Genomic DNA, 23,686 nt, shown 5'->3' with positions numbered 1-23,686 from the left:
AAGTAAAGTTAATCTGAGTTGTATGTTTAAATGCACAAATTTTGAGTTATAATTCTTTTTGTCTTTTAATTTTCAATTTATGCTGAGTAATATGTAGAGAGAGAAGAAAGAATGTTTTTGAAAGTAAAAAATAATTTTTAAGTTTCGCCAGGTTCTATTTCATCTGATTTTTTAAATTTATTTTCAGGTAACTGTGGAGAATTTTTTGCGGGTATTAACTGGCAGGATCCCACCTAGTACTCCTCGGTCAAAACGTCTTCTTTCTGATGACAGAAGCAATATTCTAATTTATATGACAGGTAATTCCATAATTTTTGAAATTTTGATGGTAGAATATATTGAAACTCTTTTTGAAAAGAAATCCACATGGAAAGAAATTTAAATACATAAAATGATTTTTGGTTAAAATAGTTTGTCATGTAGGTCTATTTTCCCATGATATAGAACTACTTGAAATGATATTTGCAAACAGTATATCATTTTGTGTTGTTTCTTATTTTCTTATCTCTATATTTTTTACTATTGCCCTGGTAAAGTTTATCACCTTTTACATAGTATCCTGCTATAGCATCATATAGTTTTGTTTTCCTGTGAATCATCCTACTAAAGTGTTTAATAGAAATTACAGATCTGTCCCTCTTATCCTGAAAACCTTATAATAATGGTTTTCCATTGAGTCTCAAATTTTAGTGTGCATAAAGATTGCCTGAATGTAGATACTTAGGCCTTTTTCTAAAATTCTTATTCAGTTTTGGTCTGGGGTGGGGCTCATGAAATTGTATTTTGAATATACTCCCCAGATGTGAGATATAGTAGTCTTTTAACTATACTTTGAGGAATATTGGAGATAAAGTGCTCCATAATATAATATAGTTATAATGTAAATTATACATAATAGTATATAATATATTTTACGATTTAGTCATATTATTTAATTTCAGTCTTAGTTCTTACACTTTTCCTAATTCCCTTCTAAGCACTTGACTGTTCTGTCCTCCAGACATTTATTTAAGCTGTTGCCTTTGCTTATGGTGTCCTTTCAATCCGCTTTGCATATCTGATTACTCCTTATCTTTTTAGTGTTAGCTCAGGAGTCACTTTCTTCAATGATTCCTTTTCTAAGTTCAGGGTGACTTAAGTCTCCAATTTCCTGGGACAGTTGTATTAATATAATAGTTTATGCCTATTATCCAAGTATAATTATTAATATCTCCTCTTTTCTCCTTTAGAAGTGTCCTGGTATGAATAATGCATCTGTAATTGCTCTATACAAAAACACTTTTCTTCTTGGCTAGTGTGAGCTCTTCTCCTTGTACTCTTATATTAATTGTTAGTTTCTATCATAGCATTTAACTTATTATTCCTTTCTTGTTTGGGTATCTATTGCTTTCACTATACTTTGAATTCTAGGATATCATTGATTATGTTTTTCCTCTTTTTATCACCATTGCCTGTCTTATAGAAGTAGTCAGTAAATATGATATTGATAAAAAGATATAAAATAAATTTTTCAGAAGGCTTTCCATTCACCTGATGATAAATAAAGCAGATGAGAATGATTCTTAAATGTCACATAGCAGGGCAGTTAATGATCCCTACTTAGTGACTTTTCTTAATCTATCATGTTACATTTACTTATAACTTTCAAAACTCAATTTATAAACTTTATAAATTAATAGACTTAAGGAAGTCAGGAAAGTTTTCATTTTACTTTATCTGAAAGTTACAAGAAATTTTCAAGCTTTTGTGGCAAATAAAGTGAAATGCAGTTTTGTAGCTTAGCTTTATTTGTTGTACTACATTAAAGAATTAATTTTTTTTTCATATTCTCTTGGTATTCTTTTAGGATAATTTCAGGCATGGAACAAATTCTAGTAGTTTAAGATAGAGTTTGATAAACTATGGTCAATGAAGTGGCTGCCTGTTTGGAAATAAAATTTTATTGGACCACAATTGCATCAATTTATTTACACATCAGGCAGCTTTCAAACTACAATTGTGACAGAGATCATATGGCTCACAAGCCTAAAACATTTACTACCTGATCCTTTTTTAAATTACAGAAGAAAGTTACTAACATCTGGAAGAGAATAGGAAGGTTAATAATTGTGATAATATGTTAATAAAAATGATAATAACTAATGATTATTGAGGCTTACTGTACATCAGGCAATATTCTAAATCATTGTATATATTGAACTCATTTCATTCTCACAGCAGCCCAGTGACTTAGGTGCTGATATTCAGGGCTGCCACATATAGTTGTGCGGGTTATAGAGTGCACATAAGCATCTGGCTAGGGGGTTAAGTGGGAGCTGAAATCTAGTATGTGTTTACACTTACTAAACTGTGTGCCCCGGCACAGGGTTGTATCTAACTGGAGGAAGGAGTTTTTCCCCCTTTCCTTCCACAAAGGCACAGTCACTATTAATACTTGTGAGTTCACAGTGCTGCATATATCTGGGGGGAAGGACACTAAAATAGATAGTTTTTTCTACTTTGATGCCCAGTGGAGATACCTTTTAAAAATCTGTACAAAGGAGCTGTGTAAGCAAGCTAATAATGTTCTTGCTAATACATTTCTCACTCTGCAGCTGAGGAAACTGAGGCATAGAAAGATTAAATTATCTGCCTAAAGTAACACATTCAGTAAGTGGCATAGTTAGTGTTCGGATCCGGCAGATTGGCTCTCGCATGCACACTAAATATCACAATCTTCTGGTCTTCTCTGTGGTAGTAAAAACATTGATTTTTAGGTGAGAACTATGCTTTCTAGTAGTGATAGCATTCTAAGTATATACTGTGAAGACTATTAGCATACCATGGGATTAGCTAGTATCTTCAACTTCTTTTCACCAAAAATATTTGCTTGGTATTTACAAAGCTTTTATGCATGGAAACTCATTTCTGAGGTCATAATGGAGCCAATGAAAGATTGTAAATGCGGGTTTCTGGAATTGAATTATAGAAACACTCTTATAGATATTATATCTGCTATTTTTTATATAGTTCATCCTTTTTTAAATTGGTATAATAGAAAATTAAATTTACTTGTTTCACAGTATTTTAGAGTATAAAATAATAAGTGATGTTGAAATATTGCAGTGAATGAAATAACTATATCTAGACATATGAAGCTGACATTTAAAAATGTATCTATTTTACTTTTTGACTTTTTTACAAGGACATGGTGGAAATGGTTTCTTGAAATTTCAAGATTCTGAAGAAATTACCAACATAGAACTTGCAGATGCTTTTGAACAAATGTGGCAGAAAAGACGGTAATTAGCAAATGGCTTCTTTTCATAAGATATATTGATACCTGATTTTCGCATGGTTAGTAGATTTATGATTTTTATTTTATGAGATTTTAACTTATTTTAATCATTTCTTCCATGCTTTTAAATTTATATTGGTTATTACCATTGAACGGAGATTCTTTGTTTAAATTAAATTAAAATTTTTTTTTTTTGAGACACGGTCTTGCTTGGTTGCCCAGGCTAGAGTGTAGTGGCCTCATCATAGCTTGCTGCAACCTGAAATGGGCTCAAGTGATTCTCCTGCTTCAGCCTCTTGAGTAGCTGGGACTACAGGTGGGCACCACCATGCCCAGCCAATTTTTTTTTTTCTATTTTTTGTAGAGATGGGGTCTCACTATGTCGTTCGAGCTGATCTTGAACTCCTAACCTTAAGTTATCCTCCTGCCTCGGCCTCCCAGAGTGCTAGGATTACAGACATGAGCCACCATGTCTGGCTATGAACTGAGTTATTTTTAAATGAAAAACTAAGCATTAATATATAACATGAAGAAAGATCACATCTCATGTTAATTAGCATCCTTTTTAGAGGAAATAAGTCCCTCTAACCAAATTTCCTATTATTTATGGAGATTCTGAACATTTGATTATTTTTCAGCTTGTACCTGTTCTTCCTAGCTCATTCTCTTTTGGAAAAAAATCACTGCAATTAATGATTAGCATAAAACTTGGAACTTAACTCACATTAAGAATGATAAATTGTTAGTAATCCTTGGTAAGCATTCCTTTAGTTGGAAGTTTTCATATATATGAATGTAAGTGAATTTAAAGTAGCAATAGAACTATTTTTAACTTGATTACCTTCAGTAAACACTTATGGGCTGCCTTCTATACATATGGCACAAAGGGGAATATGATGCTTATTGTCTTCAAAGTATTTAAAATCTAGTGGAAAAGAGATATATGTGTACAACTGTGTTACAAAATAAATATTATAAATGTTGAAATACAAGCATAAGCAGAATGCATGGAAGTGTTGAGAAAGCAGCTCTATAAGGTAGATTCTGTCATTATCTTCATTTTTGCAAATGAGTAAACTGAGGCACAGATAGATTAAGTAATTTACCAAACTTTATGCAGCTTGTGGTGCCAGAGCTAGGATTCAGGTCCAAGTGGTCCAATTCCAGAGCTTGCTTTCTTGTTTACTATACTGCCTCTCATAACTTTAGATACTTCTGAGCCTTAGGGCCCTCCACAGATATTGCCTCAGAACAAATGTGTCATATTAATTGTGACTCCCATCACCTTTTTGGATATTGTGGTCAAGATTAATGCTTTCTTTTCTAGGTGCAATGTTAGCTGTTTACCTAGACCCAGTGTCTGAAAAAAATCTTCCCAGAAAATGTGTCTCCTCCCTACTTTTACCTTCACCAGCTAGCCTGCTTATTAGACAGTAGATATTGGATTATGTTATTCTTTCATTAAAAAAACAAAAAGCTTTGGTGGCTTCTCCAAACTTACAAGATCCACACTTCATATGGGAGTCTTTAGAAATTTACCTACTCTAAGTTTTTGAAAGTAATTTCCTCTGATTCTCTCAATCCTAACTACTTAGAACTATTCCAAAACATTTATACTTTTTAAGATTAGGTGCTTTTTCCTACTGGAACATTTCCTACTGGAATGTTCCTTTCCTTTCTCTGTTATATAAAATAATGTTCGCTCTTCATTGCTTATGTCAGGCATTACCTTTCTCAGACCTGCTTTTCTTTGCAGTTTCCTCTATTCCTTTCTTAATGCTGGTAGCACTTTGACTTTATAAGACAGTAAGGTTCATGAGGGCGGAGATTATTGTATACCCAGCATAGTATCAGGCACATTGCAGGCACTCAATATATATTTGTAATACTTATCACATTCCAATTGAGTTATATGTTTTATCTGCCTTCCGATTAGATTTAAAGCTCTTTGAGTATAGTAACTAAGTCATATTTTTTTTCCCCTGAACCTAATCAGTTTCTAGGACAGCATGGGTGACAAATAAGTGTGTGTTGAATTAAATTTTCATTTGGATTCTGAATCATGTGGCATAGACAAGGGAGGAAGAAAGAGGTGGAGCAGCTAGTTTGTGGCATAACAACTAATCCCTGTTGAGGTGGTTTCCTTGGAGAGATTTATACTTTTAACTTTTCTAATGTCAAATTTCTATTGGAGATTCTACTGAAAATTCTCCAAATTTTAGCTAATGAAATGGCTAAGATATGATTTAAACATCTTATATTATGGAAGTATTGTAGAAATATTAGTCAATGTGTGATTAACAATGTGATTCTTGTCAGAGATATTATCACTTTTCTTTCAGGTACAATGAGCTACTATTTATTATTGATACTTGTCAAGGAGCATCCATGTATGAGCGATTTTATTCTCCTAACATAATGGCTCTAGCGAGTAGCCAAGTAGGAGAAGATTCACTCTCGGTAGGTACATTTTCTCCATTTGTAAACTGCAGTATCTATGGAATGTGTAGACATTTCAGAAATCACTTATATGTTTTATGAATCTGTTATTTCATATTCTTAGACTTTTTAACACATTAGAAGGAAATTTTGATTACATTTTAAACATTTTGTTATAATGATGCTATTAGACATATACTTTTTTTTTTTTCTTTTCATAGCATCAGCCTGATCCTGCTATTGGAGTCCATCTTATGGATAGATACACATTTTATGTCTTGGAATTTTTGGAAGAAATTAATCCAGCTAGCCAAACCAATATGAATGACCTTGTAAGTATTCGCTTGATTTTATTATAGCACATAGGTATGCTAACCATAATGTGAAAAATGAAGTCTATTAATCCCTTTACTCCTAGAGGGTACTGTTTTATATATTGAATTGTGGCCTTTTAGATTGTTTTGAATCTACCTTTATATTAGTATTTTCCTTTGTCACAAGAGTCTTAAAGCTTTAGCCCAATAACTTGCTATTCTTGAGGTACTTTCTTGTTTTCCTTCATTTGCTCATTCTCTTTTCTTTACCAGAAATGTAATTTTTTTTAGATTCCCCTTTTGAAATTCTACTTATTCTTTAGGGGTCAAATAAGATCATACCTCCTTCAGCAAGTCTTCCTGAGTTCTTCCCTGTTGTAATTTCTTATGTTTTCAGAGGCTCCGTTGAACTATATTTCTCTTTATAAGTTTTATCACAGTATCTCTTTTATTGACCTTGCTAATTGTGTCAATCATCACTTAATTTGTAGCTTCTGGAAGAGAAGTCTCTTTCTTTACATTTTTTTGTGAGCTCTACAACTTCTAGTATAATCTTTTGACATGGATTTTGGAATTTAGTCCAAAATTTTTCCCCTGAGTTTTCTGTGTTGATCTTTTAAATTAAATCTACTTTGGAGTTGCTATTATTGAAAGTAGGCATAATAAACACTTGAAACAATTCCATACTGGATAATTATTATGCGTCAATGACTTTCACTCTTTTTTCAATTAATTTATGCCACGTTCATTCATTCATAAAGATTTCTTGAGTGTTTGCTGAGTGCCAAACATTGGCTATCCCTAATGAAAGTGGCAGGCACTGTTCCTTTCTTCATGGAGCTTAGGAATGAAGGGGAAACTGAATAGAAAAGGGCTTTGTGCTTTAGTTCTTCAGCCAAGCTACTTTGCATTGATTACTTTTATTACATAGAAACCTTTTAAGTAAGTTTTTACCTAAAAAACTTAAGTTTTATTAAAGGGGTTCTACTGCAAAATTCTGAAAACTACTGTAGTCTTTCAAATTTGATATAATTACTTTGTTTTGAAGATTACATATTTTGATGCTTAATAAATCTTGATATGAATTTGAATATTAAAACAAAATTTATGATGTTATTTTAACTAAGAAAATTATAATCACCTAAATTTTAATTAACTTAATTTATTCTCATATGTAGATTTTACGTTGTATATTATGTAATGTATGACATGATGTCTCAAAAGTTTAAAGTATATGCACTTCACACTTGTAGTCAATGGGTTTTAAAAAATACTTTTCGTTGAAATTATACAGGAAGGACTGAGAAAAGTAATGTTTTTTTAATTGCTCATACGTGCTATTAGTTTTTATTAAACATTCCTCACTAATATCTTCTCCTATTACCTCTGTTTAAAAATTTAATGATGGCTGTTTTAATCCTAGTCAATAAGAAAGATCCATTTTCTTGCAGTTTACTAGTACATGATTTGACATATCGCTAGATCAATTGTGTAATAATATCTATTTTCTATTGGATTATATGTATATAGTAAAATTCTATCAGCTATATTCAGAGTACTATATTAGGTGCTTCAGGAGCAGCAAAATTAGAAAACCTGGTGCTTAGCCCCTTAAAAATTTACAATGTCATTGGTAACAGTTGATGAGCACATTTATAAAGTATTACCTGTTATATGAAGTCTCTGGATTCTCCAGGTAATGTTCTTGCCATGTGCCTTTATTATACTTTTAGTATTCCACTATAGTTGTTTATGTCTGTGATATTTCCATATCTTACTATCCACAGAACGTAATACTTGTAGATGCTCATTGAATGTTTACTGAGTGAAATAAGGAACATGACAACAATGCACATTTGTATGGTTCCTTTAAATATATCGGGATTAGTGATTAAATTTTTTATTGGAAGAGGTAAGTTTTCAGGCTTGAAGGAAGAGAAGAAAGAAATGTAGGATACTTTTAGAGTACGAACTGCAGACGCACAGAAATTGGATTAATAGATGATTCTTATTTTTGGTAATAAACATATGCCCTGGCAAGAGTGTGGACATTCTGTATGTGAAGGGAATTATTGAAAATTAAAGTGAGTAATGAAGGGCCTGTGAGTCATTGTGTTGCTTAGGCTAAGGAAATCAGATTGTTATGATAAACAAGAAAGGAAGGAATGATTTCATAATAAGTAGAAGTATATTTCTTTTAGCAGTAAAGAAGAAGATAATACTATTTAGTGTTTCCCAAGCTCGTTTGACTCTGCTTTTTCTGTTTTCTTCTACTGGTACCTAATAAAGCTCATCAAGTGGCTCATACATGAATGAATGCCAGAGAGGCCTTCAGATACCTGAGACTTCAGTTTTATCCTTCACATATCCTGTGCTTCATCCAAATTAAGTCACTTGCTTTACACATCTCTGAAACTGCTCCTTTATCAGGAACGTTCTTATTTTCCATCTGTAAATCCTGCTTTTCCTTCCAAAAAATAGCTTAAATCCCACTATCTTTTTCCCCATCCTTAAACTATAAGAAGTTTATCCTTTTCTGAAGTGGAACCTGTCGTCTTTTTTCTGCCTTGTTATGTTTATTCGTCTCTAACTAGGCTTAAATCCTTGAGGACAGGACCATATCGTATTAATCCTTATATCCTCTACGGGATGTAGCAGTGTGACCTATATGTAATAGACACTTTTTATGCTTTCCTGAGTGAATGAATATGTGTCCATCCTTGGTAATTCACTGATGTGGAGTATCAGGGATAAGGTTAACACAAAAGTTATTAAGACATCTGTTTTACAGTAAAGTTGTAGTTTTTAAACTGTATTCTTTGGAGCTCTAGAGTATGTGTTGAGGTGGTTTGAGTTTATTTTCATCATGGATATAGTAAGAAAGTTATTTGGTTTTAAAATGACATATAAGTTTACAGCAGAGGGCAAGGGTGATGTACAGTAGGGAGGCTATACTTCAACTTTGCAATTCAAGGCAGCTCTACTTTAATGTATTTTACATATTGGGCTACCATATAATCTTTTATTTGAATTCAAAGTTTAAATCAAGGGTCATGATTACAAAATGTTTAAAAACTACTAGAGTACCCACTGAGATGAATATAGAGACAGAAAAAAGCAATTCTATTGTCTTAGTGTTGAGTGAGAGCTCTTGGAGGATTTAAGGGTTCAGAATACACTTTGTAGCATATGATTCAAGAAAGGGATTGTTTTTTCCTTCCATGGCCGCTTCCTTTCTTTTTTATCACTGTTCTAATGACTGTGTAGTTTTCTTAGAATGCCAATCATTACAATAGGAATGAAACTTTAATCTTTAGAACTAGTAGCTTCTTTAGATTGGGAGAGCTTTATAAACACACTATAGTCTATTGTATTGTGTTACTGGATTTAATAAAAATTGTGTGTAGGTAAACATGTATGTATTATTTTTTTTTTTTCAGTTTCAGGTATGTCCTAAAAGTTTGTGTGTATCTACTCCTGGACATCGCACTGATCTTTTTCAGAGGGATCCTAAAAATGTCCTGATAACTGATTTCTTTGGAAGTGTACGGAAAGTAGAAATTACAACAGAGACTATTAGTTTACAACAGCATTCAGAAATGGAAAGCAGGTATTTATCTTAAACTATTATTTGAATCGAATATTCTAGTTTCACAATTTGTAAATTTGTATGAAACACTATATTAAGAGATGGAAGTTGGTGTTTATAAGTAAAATTACATATTTCCACTCAATCTTCACTTTATGTAGGCTGTACGCTTTTAAGATTTATGGGCAAAAACTTATAAATATTAGTGGGAAGCTAAAATTATGATTAGGATTATGTTAGCGCTCCAAAATACAATGTTAGTAGTGCAACTTTAGACTTGCTAAAATGGCTTAAAATTTTCTCCATAACAGACTATCTCCGAGCCATTTTTCTGTTGAGCCTCTTGATACTTCATTAGGGATGAGAGGTATAAGCCAGGTACTCCCTTCTTGGGGAGTGGATTGCATGTGAGGGAGCAATGAATGAGTGTGCATGTTTGTGAGAGAAAGAGGTTGAGAGAAGTTTGTTGACTGAGTATTATAACTTTAGAAATATTTATAATGTTCTGTTTTTTTTTCTGTCACCATTTTTAAAGGTAAAATATGTTATTAAGATTAAATAATGGCTTTGTTAATAGCCACTTTCCTGAAATATGTAACAATATATTTTGCTAGCTATCAAATTTTGTTATTTGTGATTGTCTAGTGCTATCTATTAGAAACTCATACTTCAGGGAACTGTCATGGATTGCCAAATGGCAATATACAAATTTTTCACAGTTTTGAAAATTTCAAAGATTGTAATTGAGCTTATGAATGTTGTAGAAATAAATTTAGAAAACTAGCACAAAATACTTTTCTAATGAAGAGTTAGAATTGATACTATTTTCTGTCTCAATATTCAAAGCCTTCAGTTTTTTCTTTTCCAATTTCCTATGGCTATTGCCTTAAAAATTATTTTAGGACAGCAGCTGAGATCCTGTAGCAATATCACTTTTACTCCTTGTTTAAATACCAGCTTTCAAATTACCTTTGTAAAATGGTAAATTATACCTGAATACTTAGGGTCACTATGTCTTTTTACCAAATTCATTTTATAATTTTTCTTGAACTTAAGCCTACAAAAGATAAGATTCACTTTCTCTTAGTCATCTGAACATTGCATCAATTTCCTTTGTAGGCAAGGACCATCTGTATACTGCTGTACTTATTTTTTGTTTAAGTATTTAATAATTATACTAAAAAAAATTTCAGTGGAATTCTAAGTTTCATTGTATGTTTGGGAAAAATGGAATTTTGGCTGTTAAATTATCTGCATATATTAATTTAAAAGTAAAAATGTTCAGCACTAAAGATTGTTTTAATTTAATCAAGGATAAAATTATTTTAGGTATGAAAGCCAGATACCAAGCACTGTTGAATTAGAGCACCCTCTAGTGTTTGTAAATAAATTTTATTTATGATACTGCTATTTACCAGATGGTTTCCTAAGACAAACAAGCTTTATGCAATTGTTAATAATTTATGAAAATTAAGTTTCCAGTGTGCTCTAGGAATTTTTACATGGATGCTACAAATATTATATCACATGTAGGTACTATTTACATACAAATATGAATGGGAATCAGAAGTTTATGTAGAGAAAAGTATATCATAAAGAGATATGACAAAAAACTTTTATTAAGGAAATTATAGGCTAGAGTGTATTTGTACTTTTTCAAATCTATAAGTTAAAAATATCAATATAATTTTATTAAAATTAGCAATTATACTTTTTAAAATATTACTTTCTACATATACTAGGGAAACAATGGAATCCATTGGTTCAGATTGTCCATGTTTTATATTTTATGCAGTAGAGTACACTAGACCATAATCAGATATGATGGATAACGTTTGTATATAAAACCAACTGGGAGCACCTATATGAAATAAGAATTGTTTTTTTATGTCTTTTGAAACTTAGATATATTAAGTAAGTTAAAGTCATATGGTTAATAACAATACTTTATTTCTGCATATGTCTTACTAATTGTGTTATAATTTATTTGCAAGAGCAGATGAGGTAAAATAAGGACTTATTGCAATACACTTGGCTTAGATAACGTGATTCTAAATTGCTTTTTTGGCATATACATAGGCTGGCTTTGGATAAGTATGCAAACAGTCTCTATCCTCTAGAAGCTAGTGATCATTCTATGTAGCTTACTAGTTTTGTGTCTTTTTTGTATTGGGAAGATATCCTTCAGGTTGTGAATGTAACAATATTGCATATTTTACTTTTATCAAATTTGTAGAAGTCTAAATTCTATAGAATTACCTTAGGAAAAAAATGGAATCTAGGACATTATGAACTATAAACACTTAGTTTTTATTCTTAGTGGGCTAGAAGAAATTTTGCGTTAGACCCTAAATTTAGGTACTAGACTCTCAATTTTTCATTGTAATTTTATTCTGTAATACTAGAATTTCCTTCTCTTTTAATGCAGTCTTTAGCAGTAAAAATCTGTGACTCAAGCAGGAAATTAGAGACTTGGCTCTTTTCTTACATATTTCTTATATACCTCCAACATGGTGTGAATAAGGCCTCATCAAGGTCAGTTTACATTATAAACACTAGAGTAGGCCTCTTTCAGGGCTTGGTAAGGAAGTGCTGACCTCACACAGAAGGTCAGAGATCAGTCAATTGCTGCCACAGCCATTAACTTCATGCTTTGTATTATATGATTCATTAGCTAAAACAGTTGGATTGTAAATAATAGAATCCAACGTGATCTAGCATTAGTCTCGTAACAATATTTGTTATATAGATACTCTATGTTCTATGGTACCTAAGGGCAAGTCCTAGTAAGGGACTAGAATCAGGAACCAGAAATGCAGGCAGTGCTCTCTTCCTGTTGTTTCAGTTATTTCTTTTTCTGCTACTCTAGCCATGAAAGGGACTTAATGTGTTTATACTACTGTTCTGGAGATCTTATTTACCTTTTCTTTCTCATTTACTTTCTTTTTCCCCCCAGCTTTATTGAAGTGTGATGGACAAATAAAAATTATGTATGTTTACGGTGAACAATGTGATGTTTTGATATATGTACACATTGTGAAATAATTACTGCAATCAAGCTAGTTAACATGTCTATCACCTCACGCAGTTATTAAGATAATTTTTATTTTCTTTATGAAGCACTTAATTCTGTGCCTCAAAGTACACAATGTATTTAGTACTATTGAGAGACCTTATCATATGCACTGATAAAAATTGATTATTGCTAGAATACTATTTGTACTACATTTTTAGCAGTTGCTTAAATTATCTATTCTACTTTTGTTAATATAAATTAGTTATTTCATATCTAGAGGATTCTCATTTGTAGAAATGCTAGAAAGAATTGGGAAATTGTGTATTACCAGAAGATGGCAGTAGCATTATATATTTGTACATGTGAAACAGTAATTTTTTTTAAATGCTGGAGATTACAGTAGGTTATACCTTCAAATAAATCATGATATTTATATCTTCAGAACACTGAAAAGAGAAAAAGACTTTTGATATTGAATTGTCAGTTTCAAAAAGAATGGTAAAAATTTCTCATTATATGTAAATTGTTTTGCTTTAAGAAATCCAACAGTATGGAATTTTACCCATGAAAGAGGGAAATCTATAGGATACTTTTGAATTACCACTCTCTGGCATGTTTTTAGATATTAGTTTGCATACTACTAAATACTTTACTAAGAAATTGAAGGGTCAAAAAACAAAGTGTGTGGTGATTATATATTATTAATTAGTAATGAAGATAAAGCAACCTTTATTTCTAATTTATCAGTGGGGAAAAGTCAATTCAATTTTTAAAAGAGTGATTTATATATAACACTTTAGGATTGTAACTGTTAGGTAAAACAAAAGGAGGACAACGTTTATATTAATAATATAAATCTGTAATTCATTTCAGAACCTTCTTGTACCTGAATATTGATATCTTTCTCTAGATTTGGAAAATTTGCTGTTATTATTTCTTTCAATAAACTTTCTATCTCAGTATCTCTCTCTCTACCTCCTCTTTAGGGCCAGTAACTTTTAGAATTGTCCTTTTGAGGCTATTTTCTAAATCTTATAGGTGTCCTTCATTCTTTTTTATTATTTTTTCTTTATTCTCCTCTGACTGTGTGTTTTCAAATAGCTTGTCTTCAACTCACTAATTCTTTCTTTTGCTTGGTCAGTTCTATTGTTGAGAGAATCTGATGCATTTCTCAGTTCATCAGTTGAATTCTTAAGCTCTAGAATTTCTGCTTGCTTTTTTTTTTTTATTTCAATCTCTTTGTTAAATTTCTCAGATAGGCTTCTGAATTCCTTCTCTGTGTTGTCTTAAAGATCATTTCGCTTCTTCAGGAACAGCTATTTTGAATTCTTTGTTTGAAAGATCACTTATCTCCATCACTCCAGGATTGGGCATTGGTACTTTATTTGGTTCGTTTCGTGAGGTTATGTCTTCCTGGATGTTCTTGATGCTTGTAGATGCTTGTTAATATCTAGGCATTAAAGAGGTATTTATTTTAATCTTCACAGTCTGGGCTTGTTGGAACCCATCCTTCTTGAGAGGACTTTTCAGATATTCAGCGGGAATTGAGTGTTGTGATCTAAGTCTTTGTGGTCATTGCAGCCATATCAGCGCTGGGGGTTGCCCCAGGCCCAGTAATGCTGTGACTCTTGTAGATTCCTGGTGGTACTGCCTTGGTGGACTTAGGTAAGATACAGAAAAACTCCCTGGATTACCAAGCAAAGTCTGTCACTCTCTTCCCTCACTCTTTGTGCCGGGCTGTTGGAATTGCAGGAGGAGTGACATGGGCTCTTCCTCATGGCCCACCAGTGCTAGGTCACACCTGAAGCCAGCCTGGTTTCACCCAAAGCCAGTGGTAGCTGTTGCCTGTCTACCTCTGAGGTTTATTCAAAGCCCAAATCCTCTTTAGTCAGCAGGTGGTAAATCCTGCCAGGACTGAGTCCTTTCCTTCAGGGCAGCATGTTTCCGTCTGGCCTAGAGTTGGTCCAGAAATACCATACAGGAACTAAGGCCTGGGCTCAAGGGCTTCAGGAGTTTGCTTGGTGCTTTATTTTACTGTGGCTGAGCTGGTACTCAAGTTGAAAAACAAAGTCCTCTGAGCTCCTCGTTTTCCTTTCCCCAAGTGGAAGAAGACTCTCCCTGGACCATGCTGCCTGGAGGAGTGAGAGGCACTGGCTTGGTGGTAGCCGCTGGTGTCTCTCTGGGTCACGTGCATCCAAGTCCACTAGTTCCAAGCCAGCACAGCTGCAGGAATTGCCCAAGGACTGCAGCAGACTGCCTGATGAATTTAGTCTAGGCCCCAGGCTGCTTTCTGTCAGCTGGTGGTGGGGCTAGCTTGAACTTGGTTTTCATGGTGGAGGATTTCCCTCTGGCTGGGCTGGTCTAAGTGCTTCCTCCATGGGCACCGGCAGATTTCTTCCCTGTGCTGTGTTCCCTTGTGCCAGGGTGGCCCTGTGCCAGCAAGTTAAAACTGAATATAAGAAATCCCATTTTTACTTTAGATGTAAAAATACAACCTGACTTTAATGGCCTTTGATATTCATAGTTCAAATTTCATCAGAAGGAAACATTTCTCAATAAAAGAATATCCTGTAATATTCAGAATGAAATGTAATATTTCACTTTTCCCAGAATAAGAAATTAATATAAATGAGTTAAAGAGATGATTTGAAGTTAATAATTAAGAATTATCAATTGACTTCATGTTTGCAATTGTTGCTGACTTGACTTTTCTAAAAACTCTTCTAAGACACCTAGACTCTATAAATGATCAAAAAAGCACTTTTAAATACTTAGCTGAATTGCCAAGAAAGTAGATGTGTACAGACAAACAACATGGTTTGTTGAATAGTATTGCTAGCTCTTTAAAGATTGAACTAGAACGGGTAGAACACCCTTATTCAGTGGAAGGGACTACACAGGTTCAGCTTCCTGTAGTGTTTTTGGTTGGTAGCAAACATGTAACTTCCCGAGTTGGCAACAAACTCAGATTCTTAGTCTCCTTTTGCAAGGGCAGCTTAGATTTGCTGTTAAAAAAGAGTATCAATGGGTGGAGTTCCTTTCCTGGTTAGGGTTCTCACATGCTTTAGGGTTGTAATTTCCTTCTTGGTCTAACCCATGATAGGTCCAACTGTACCTTGATTCAAATATAAGAGACCATGTGACTTATCCTGCTACTGGCCCATTTATCTGTGTGCAGAAAGTATTTGCAGGAGCCCATTGCTGAACAGTGGCTCTCAATAGGAAGCTCTGCTTAGCAATAGGGAAATTGGGGAAAAATATGCAAGGAGCAAAATCTCAAGTGCTAAGGGAATGTGGAAGGCAACGCTGCCTAAATGATAATTACTGATAGAGAAATAGAGTTTAGAGTAAAAATATGTTTTGTCAGAGGATAGGAACAAAAGACTATGAATCTCTTTGTTATGGATAGTTGGGCTTAAGACCTCTGTGTAAAAAGCTTTACCCTTAATCAAAGAGTAGGCTGAAATAAAAACGAGCAGCTTTTAGAGGAAGAAAATGTGGAAATTTCTCTGATTTGCTTTGGCTACAGATGGGAAAATGGAGAAGAGGCTTTTTTGAGACTATATAATCACAATCATGCTCTCATGCTCTCACATGACTTAGGGTTGTAATTTCCTTCTTGATCCAAGACATCTTAAGTTGAGAAATTCAGCTGAAGTGATACTAGGTTGATAGCAACCCTAAGCAAGGCATGTGGTCCCTTATCCTCCAGGAAATTATCTTGGGTAAGTTCACATAGCAGAGGTAAGGGTCCCAAAAGTTGATGACAATGGTGATATTTGGGGAAGATAAAGTATTAATGTATTTAATAATAGTGTTATGTAATTGAAGAGGAAGTGATTGCTTCCTCTTCAGCTAAAGGATTCTGAAGCTTTCATTTTGTTTTAGGAAAAGGGTTGTAAATTTTAATAGCTTTACAGATAAGTATGCTGTTTAGATTTTGAAAATGACCAATAAATGAATAGAAATAGAGGACAAAACAGTACAAGAGAAAAAATGGAATTAAAAAATCAATGAGAAGGCAGTAAAGGAGTAAAGATGAAATATAGAAAAAACTGGACAAATAGAAATTATAAAATGAGAAGGCAGAAATAATTATAATTATGTTATTTATCAAAATAAATAAACTAATCTGAGCAGTTTAAAATAGAGGTCATCATATTAGGATAAAAAAGAAATATAACTATAGACAAAAAAACCAATGATATTAAATAGCTGAAAGTAAAAGGATTACCAGGCAACTACTAACCAAAAGAAAGCCTATGTAGTTATATTAATATTAGAGAAAATAGACTTAAGGAAAGAACATGATCAAGTATGAACAGGGAGATTAATGGTAAAGGTTTATCTCATCAGGAAGAGAAAAGCATGTTAAACTTTTAGTTACATAGTAATATACCCACAAAATATTTAAAACAAAAATTTATATACACTTAAAAAAAGAGGTGGATAAATTCACTAAACTGGGTGCAGTGGCTCATACCTATAATCCCAGCACTTTGGGAGGCTGAGGTGAGAGGATTGCTTGAGGCCAGGAGTTCGAGACTGGTCTGGGCAATATAGACAGACCTTGTTTCTACAAAACAACTGAAACCAAAAATTAGCCTGATGTGGTGGCACGTACCTATAGTCCCAGCTACTCTGGAGGCTGAGGTGGGAGGATAGCTTAAGCCTAGGAGTTCAAAGATGAAGTGAGCTATGATTATGTTACTGCACTCCAGCCTTAGCAACACAGTGAGACCCTGTCTCTTAAAAAAAAATTCACCATTGTAATAGAAGATTTCAATATCATATTAAACGATCCCCCCAAAAGTTTTGAAATTGAAGGTATGAGCAACATAATTAACAAACTCAATCTGATTTAACAATTAGAGAATAAACATTCTCTTTAAGACCAAATGTAGTATTTACAAATATTGACCCATATTAGGCTAAAAAAGCAAATCTTAACAACTGTAAAATGCTGGGATCTTAAGGAATATTTTTTCTAATCACAATATAATTGTTATGATCAATAGCAAAAAAAAAATGTTTAAAACACATGGTTTAGAAAGTTAAAAACATACTTTGAATAATTCTTAGAATAATATAAAAAAATTAATGGAAATTTAAGAACACTCGGAACTGAGTGATAATGAAAATATTAAATATCAAAAGTAGTGGGACACAATTTCTGCTTCTGAGTGGGATAAAATAGTTTGCAGTAGGCTTATGAGATCTCACCAAGACAAAATCATATTTTAAAAGATACCAGAGAAACACAGAAGCAATGAGGACTGAGAAACTAAAAATCCAAAGTTGGGAAAAATTCTTAGAGATGGACTGAAAATCTGTACCACTTCTCTCCTGTAGTAATTTGCCTGTTCTGGGAATAGGCTAAAGGTTGAGAACGTGGGCTTGGTCCATGCAGTGGGCCATTGCTGGGGGATAGAGAAACCAGCACAATTTTTGGTGGTTGTGTCAGGCTAACCTGAAAGAATTGTCAATCACAAAAACAGTTTCCGTTTCAAGATGTTTGCGTCAATTATATAACCAATTTCCTTTTCAAAATATTTATCAAATTCTAAAACTAAAGGAAAACTAAACTGCTAAGCAAACAACTTCTGAAAGCCAGAGCTGAATTTACTAGTCTTTTGGTACAGAATAGATAAAGATCTTCAGGATGACAGTTCCCTAAGAACACACTAGGTGAGAGTTGACAGCCTGGAGATTGTGGTGAACTGATGCTAAGAGTTTACAGCCACTTTTTTCTTGGGTGTACTTGCTGATTCTGGGTGTGGCAAAAGCAGAGGTCAGCAGACTGGCCCATGGGCCAAATTTGGCCTGCTGAGTTTTTTAACATAAAGTTTTATTGGAAAATAGCCATATTCATTTAAATATTATCTGTGGCTGCTTTCATACTGTGGCTGAGTGATTAGTTGTGACAGAGACTGTATGGCCTAGAAAGCCTAAAATAGTTATTCTCTGGCCCTTTGCAGAAAAAAGTTGCACAACTCTGTGCCAAAGGCTGCAACTCTGGGCTTGGCCTTTGATAAACGGTCACTGATGGGAACAGAGTGACCAGTACAGCTTTTGGTAGTTCACTGAGGTTGGAATGCCAGATTCTGAAGCAGTTTAGGACAACAGGCCAAAAATCTAAGCCAGAGACCTTTGAAAAGCATAGTGGAATTTCCTGTAGTCTTAGTCTCTCTGTGTTGAGGAGAAAAAGACCTGCCAAGCTTTTAATTGAAAACCTCGAAAGGCTCCACAGTTAGAATAGAGACAAATTCAAGGTGTAATGAATGAGACCTATCAAAATTGTAAGGTGGTCTAAATTCAGCTCAGTCCCTCAATGAATTAAAGTGACCAGAGCACCACTCTTAACTGCTTAGCAAAGGTCACTTGACCTTCTCAAGTGGAAAATAACATTGTCTATAGCTTTAAAATTTTTTTTTAAGTATACAGTGTCCCACACACATCAATCAAAAATTAGAACTGCACTATGACCATATATCAAGAGGGGAAAAATTATATATATATATATATATATATATATATATATATATATATATATATATATATACACACACACACACACACACACACACACACAGACTCAGAAGTGATCCAGAATGTGGTGTTAACAGACAAGAACTTTAAAATAAATACATTTAATTTGTTTAAGAAAATAGGAAAAATATTCCTGTATTTTCTATATTCTCTTGAAAAGATGGGAAATTTCACCAGAGAATATGAGTATATCCAAAATAATGAACATTCTAGAAATGAAAAATATGGTATCTGAAATTAAGAACTCAATGGATGGCTGATCAGCAAATTGGATACAGAAGAAGATAGAATTAGTGAACTTGAAGATAATGCAATAGAACATACTTAAACTGAAGCACAGAAAACAAACAGAACAGAATAAGAGACACATTAGACTCAGTGAAACAGTCCAACTTGTGTATAAACAGCATCCCAAACTAGAGAACAGACTGAAAATAGGGAAGAAGGAGTAATATTTAAAGAGATAACAAGTAAAAATTTTCTGAAACGAATGAAATATATCAAACTATAGATTTAATAAAACTCTGTTAATCCAAAGCAGAATGAATAGAAAGAAAACCACAACTTGGCACATCATAATGAAATGCTGAAAAATCATAGACAAAGAAAAATCTTAAAAGCCCACCACAGAAGAAAAGGCACATTATCTTTAATACTGACATAAACCATGGGAACCATAAAACAATGAAATGACATGTTTAAAGTGCCAAAGGAAGGAAAACTTCTAAACTATCATTCTATATACAACAAAAATATCCTCCAGAAATGAAGGTGAAATAAAGATGTTTTCAGACCAAAAAAAGATAGCATTTGTTAACAGTGCCCCAGAAATGAAACTAAATGGAATTCTTCAGCCAGAAATAAAAGGGAAACAAAAAAATTCAGTAAGGAATGATGATTACCAGAATAGATAAATACATCAGTTAAAATAATTGAATATTAATGGGACACACACATAAAAATTATCTTTGTTGAGTTTAAAAATACTTGTAGAATTAAAATATATGACAACAATAATGTCAAAGATGGGATAAATGGAATTAAAGTGTTGTAAAGTACTAATGTTACTGGAGAAATGACAGTGTTGATCAGTTCAATTAGACTAACAAGTCAATGTTGGGTGTTTTAATGTCCAATGTAAGTGCTACAATAATGGTAAAAATAGGTCTATAAGTTAATGGAGGAAAACAAATTCAATAAAATATTTGGTTGATTCAAAAGAAGAAAGAAAAAGGAACTTCAATCAGATGGGAAATAGAAAATTGATAATAGCTATAGAACCAGCTATAGCAATTATTACATTAAATATACTTGGACCAAGTACCATATTTGAGAGAATCAAATAATCAATTTAAATTAAAAACAACTGAAAAATGTGCTATTTATACGAGACATCTTCAGTATAAGAATATAAATATCATTTGGGATCTGGCTAAAGTAATACTTACAGGGATTTAGGAAAAAAGTAATTAAAATAAATAAATCAAGCCTTCCAGTAAAAAATATTTGCCTTTTTCTCCCAAACTGCAAACAAAACAGTAGGCTTAGATGGTTTTTACATATGACATTTATCAAATGTTTGAGGCTGACATATATGAATAGAATCAAAAAAAAAAAGCTCGCTACCTAACTTATTCAATTGAACTAGTATAATTTTGAAGCCAAAACTAGACAAGGAGAGAATGAAAAAAAAAAAAACGATATAGCCAACCTAATTTAAGGTCACAAATCTTAGATAAAATTCAGATCCCATAATGTATAAGTAAACTTCACGACCAAATAGAAATTATCTTAAAATTGTGGGAATAATTAGGATTAGAAAATATATTAATGTGTTTCATAATATCAATACATTAAATTAAAAATATTTTGTAATTATTTCAATAGATAGAAAAATATTTAAATAAAATTAATAAGTGGAAAAATTTTTTTAAAAGGCAACATGGCTTAGAAACTAAAGGTAAATGGGACCTACCTTAACTTAATAAAGGGAATGTATCTGAAGCTAGCAGCAAACTTTATACTCTAGGATGAAACTACAGAAGCATGTCAGTGAAAGTCAGGGACAAGATAAGAATACATGCTATAATTCCATCTAATCATCAATGCATAATCCCAACTAATGGAGTAAGATAAGAAGAAGAAATAGGAGGTATAAGAATCAGGAACTCCTCCCTTTTAAAAATATATTTTATTTTTTTTTAATTTCAGCATATTATGGGGTACAAATGTTTAGGTTACATATATTGCCTTTGCTCCACCCGAGTCAGAACCTCAAGCGTGTCCATCCCCCAAGATGGTGCTCACTGTACCCATTAGGTGTTTACCCATCCTCACCTTCCCTTTCCTATCTGCCCGACACCCAATCAATGTTACTACTGTATGTGCATTTAAGTGTTGATCAGTTAATACCAATTTGATGGTGAGTACATGTGGTGCTTGTTTTTCCATTCTTGGGATCACTTAGTAGAATGGGTTCCAGCTCTATCCAGGATAATACAAGAGGTGCTAGGCCACCATTGTTTTTTGTGACTGAGTAGAACTCCATGGTATACATATACCATAGTTTATTAATCCACTCATGGATTGATGGTCACTTGCATTGTTTCCACATCTTTGCAATTGTGAATTGTGCTTCTATAAATATTATAGTGCAGATGCCTTTTTTATGAATGTCTTTTTTTCCTTTGGGTAGGTGCCCAGTAATGGGATTGCTGGATCAAATGGTAATTCTACTTGTATCTCTTTGAGGTATCTCCATATTACTTTCCACAGAGGTTGTACTAGTTAGCAGTCCCACCAGCAGTGTATGAGTGTTCCTGTTATTTGACAGATTTCAGCACCCTTTTATGATAAGAACACTTACCAAAATAGGCATAGACGGGACTTACCTAAAAATGGTAAAGTTATATATGACAAACCCACAGCCAATATCATGCTGAACGGGGAAAAATTGAAAGCATTCCTGCTTAGAACTGGAGCCAGACAAGGTTCCCTTCTATTACCATTTCTATTCAACACAGTATTGGAAGTGCTAGTCAGAGCAAGCAGATAAGAGAAGGAAATCAAGGGCATCCAAATGTGGGCAAAAGAGGTCAAACTATCGCTCTTTGCTGACAATATGATCTTATATCTAGAAAACTTCAAAGACTCTACCATGAGACTACTGGAATTGAATTTATTATATTAGCTCATTTAATCCTCAAAACAACTGTGAAGTATATAGTCATTTTACATATGACTACAGATGCAGAGGTTTGTATCTTGTCACACACCTAATAAGTGGAAGTGCTAGCTGACTCCAGAAATGCTGTCTTATTCATCACTGTATTCTGCCCTTCCAGAATTTTTCATGGAACTTAACAAGCTAGTTATCAAATTCATGTGGACTAGTAAAGGAACAAATATAGCTAAAGACATTTAGATGACTAAGGAGTATGGGTAGTGTTGGTGGAGAGGCATTTACTCTGACACCAGGACTTTCTATGTGAAACATCTAGTGATTGAAATAATGTGATATTGGTTCATTATAGGTAAATAAATATGCAACGTATTATGCCACCCTGAAAGAGAGGCTCTGATTCCCCTCCTCTCCAATACATACTACTATTTTAGAATTGTCTTGACTGTACAAAGGTAGCTTCCTTATGCATTGAATTTAGCTGGTTGTGTGACTATAGCTTCTACCAGACGAGGTTACTTCTGTAGTCTCAAATGAGGACTAGAGTCTGCTTTTCTGTGATTTTATTACATCAGCTTTACTGAGTTACTTGGGAAGTTTTTTTTTTTTAAACTGGTATGTGCATTTTTTATACTACATTGCAAATTGACAGTAAATAAGATACATTTCAACAGTCGGGTCATAAATTAGTGCAACCTTAGTTCTCTTGAGAGTTAACTTTCTATTCTCTACCTCATATTACATCTCTTTCTCCTGGTTCACCATCTTCCATGTGCTTCTTTAAAGTAGGTTATAACCAAGTTATGTTTTCATATCTTCTCTCACAAGTTTTTTAATTATAATAGAAGAACAGTGATGCAGGGAGTTTTGGAGGGGGATCTCATTTCAAGGGAGATGGTGCATTAGATTGTTTCCTCATGCTGTATAGCTTGTCTTCACAAAAATAATCTTTAGTGACTCTTGAGACCTTTCTGGATTTGTAATAGCATTTTGTATTTGTCCCTTTTGATCAATAAACTTGAGTTCTTTTCTCTCTTAGAGCATCTTTAAATATTCAGGTTTGTCATATCTTCACCACATGTTTTATCAATTACATGACTACTTGAAAATTTTAAAAAATGTTATTAAGGAATAACTTTTTTTCATAGATTGTAATAAGAAATTAATTTGATTCCTCTATTATATTTCCTTTAGTTTCAAGTAATTCTTTTACACTATCATGTTCAAGAGGTTATATTAACTATTGAGCTACTTTCCTGTTTTTGGTGTGTTTAGGGAATTTCTTCCTAATGATTTTAGATTACTCTAGATGATGTATCTT

The 23,686-nt window shown here is 33.2% G+C and overlaps 1 protein-coding gene across 1 annotated transcript in view; it reads left to right on the top strand.

Annotated features, from left to right (window-relative positions):
* PIGK (phosphatidylinositol glycan anchor biosynthesis class K) overlaps positions 1 to 23,686 on the top strand; it is a 111,437-nt gene that overhangs the window by 45,094 nt on the left and 42,657 nt on the right. The window contains exons 5-9 of the mRNA XM_012787798.3: positions 188 to 299; positions 3,185 to 3,281; positions 5,620 to 5,737; positions 5,938 to 6,048; positions 9,471 to 9,640. Coding sequence (XP_012643252.1) covers positions 188 to 299; positions 3,185 to 3,281; positions 5,620 to 5,737; positions 5,938 to 6,048; positions 9,471 to 9,640 — 608 coding nt within the window. The remainder of the gene's footprint in view (positions 1 to 187; positions 300 to 3,184; positions 3,282 to 5,619; positions 5,738 to 5,937; positions 6,049 to 9,470; positions 9,641 to 23,686) is intronic.

This window comes from Microcebus murinus, chromosome 2 (assembly GCF_040939455.1).
Source record: "Microcebus murinus isolate Inina chromosome 2, M.murinus_Inina_mat1.0, whole genome shotgun sequence".
Lineage (NCBI taxonomy): Eukaryota > Metazoa > Chordata > Mammalia > Primates > Cheirogaleidae > Microcebus > Microcebus murinus.
Note: the sequence above shows the minus strand (reverse complement) of the source record. Positions and strands in the feature narration are given on the sequence as shown.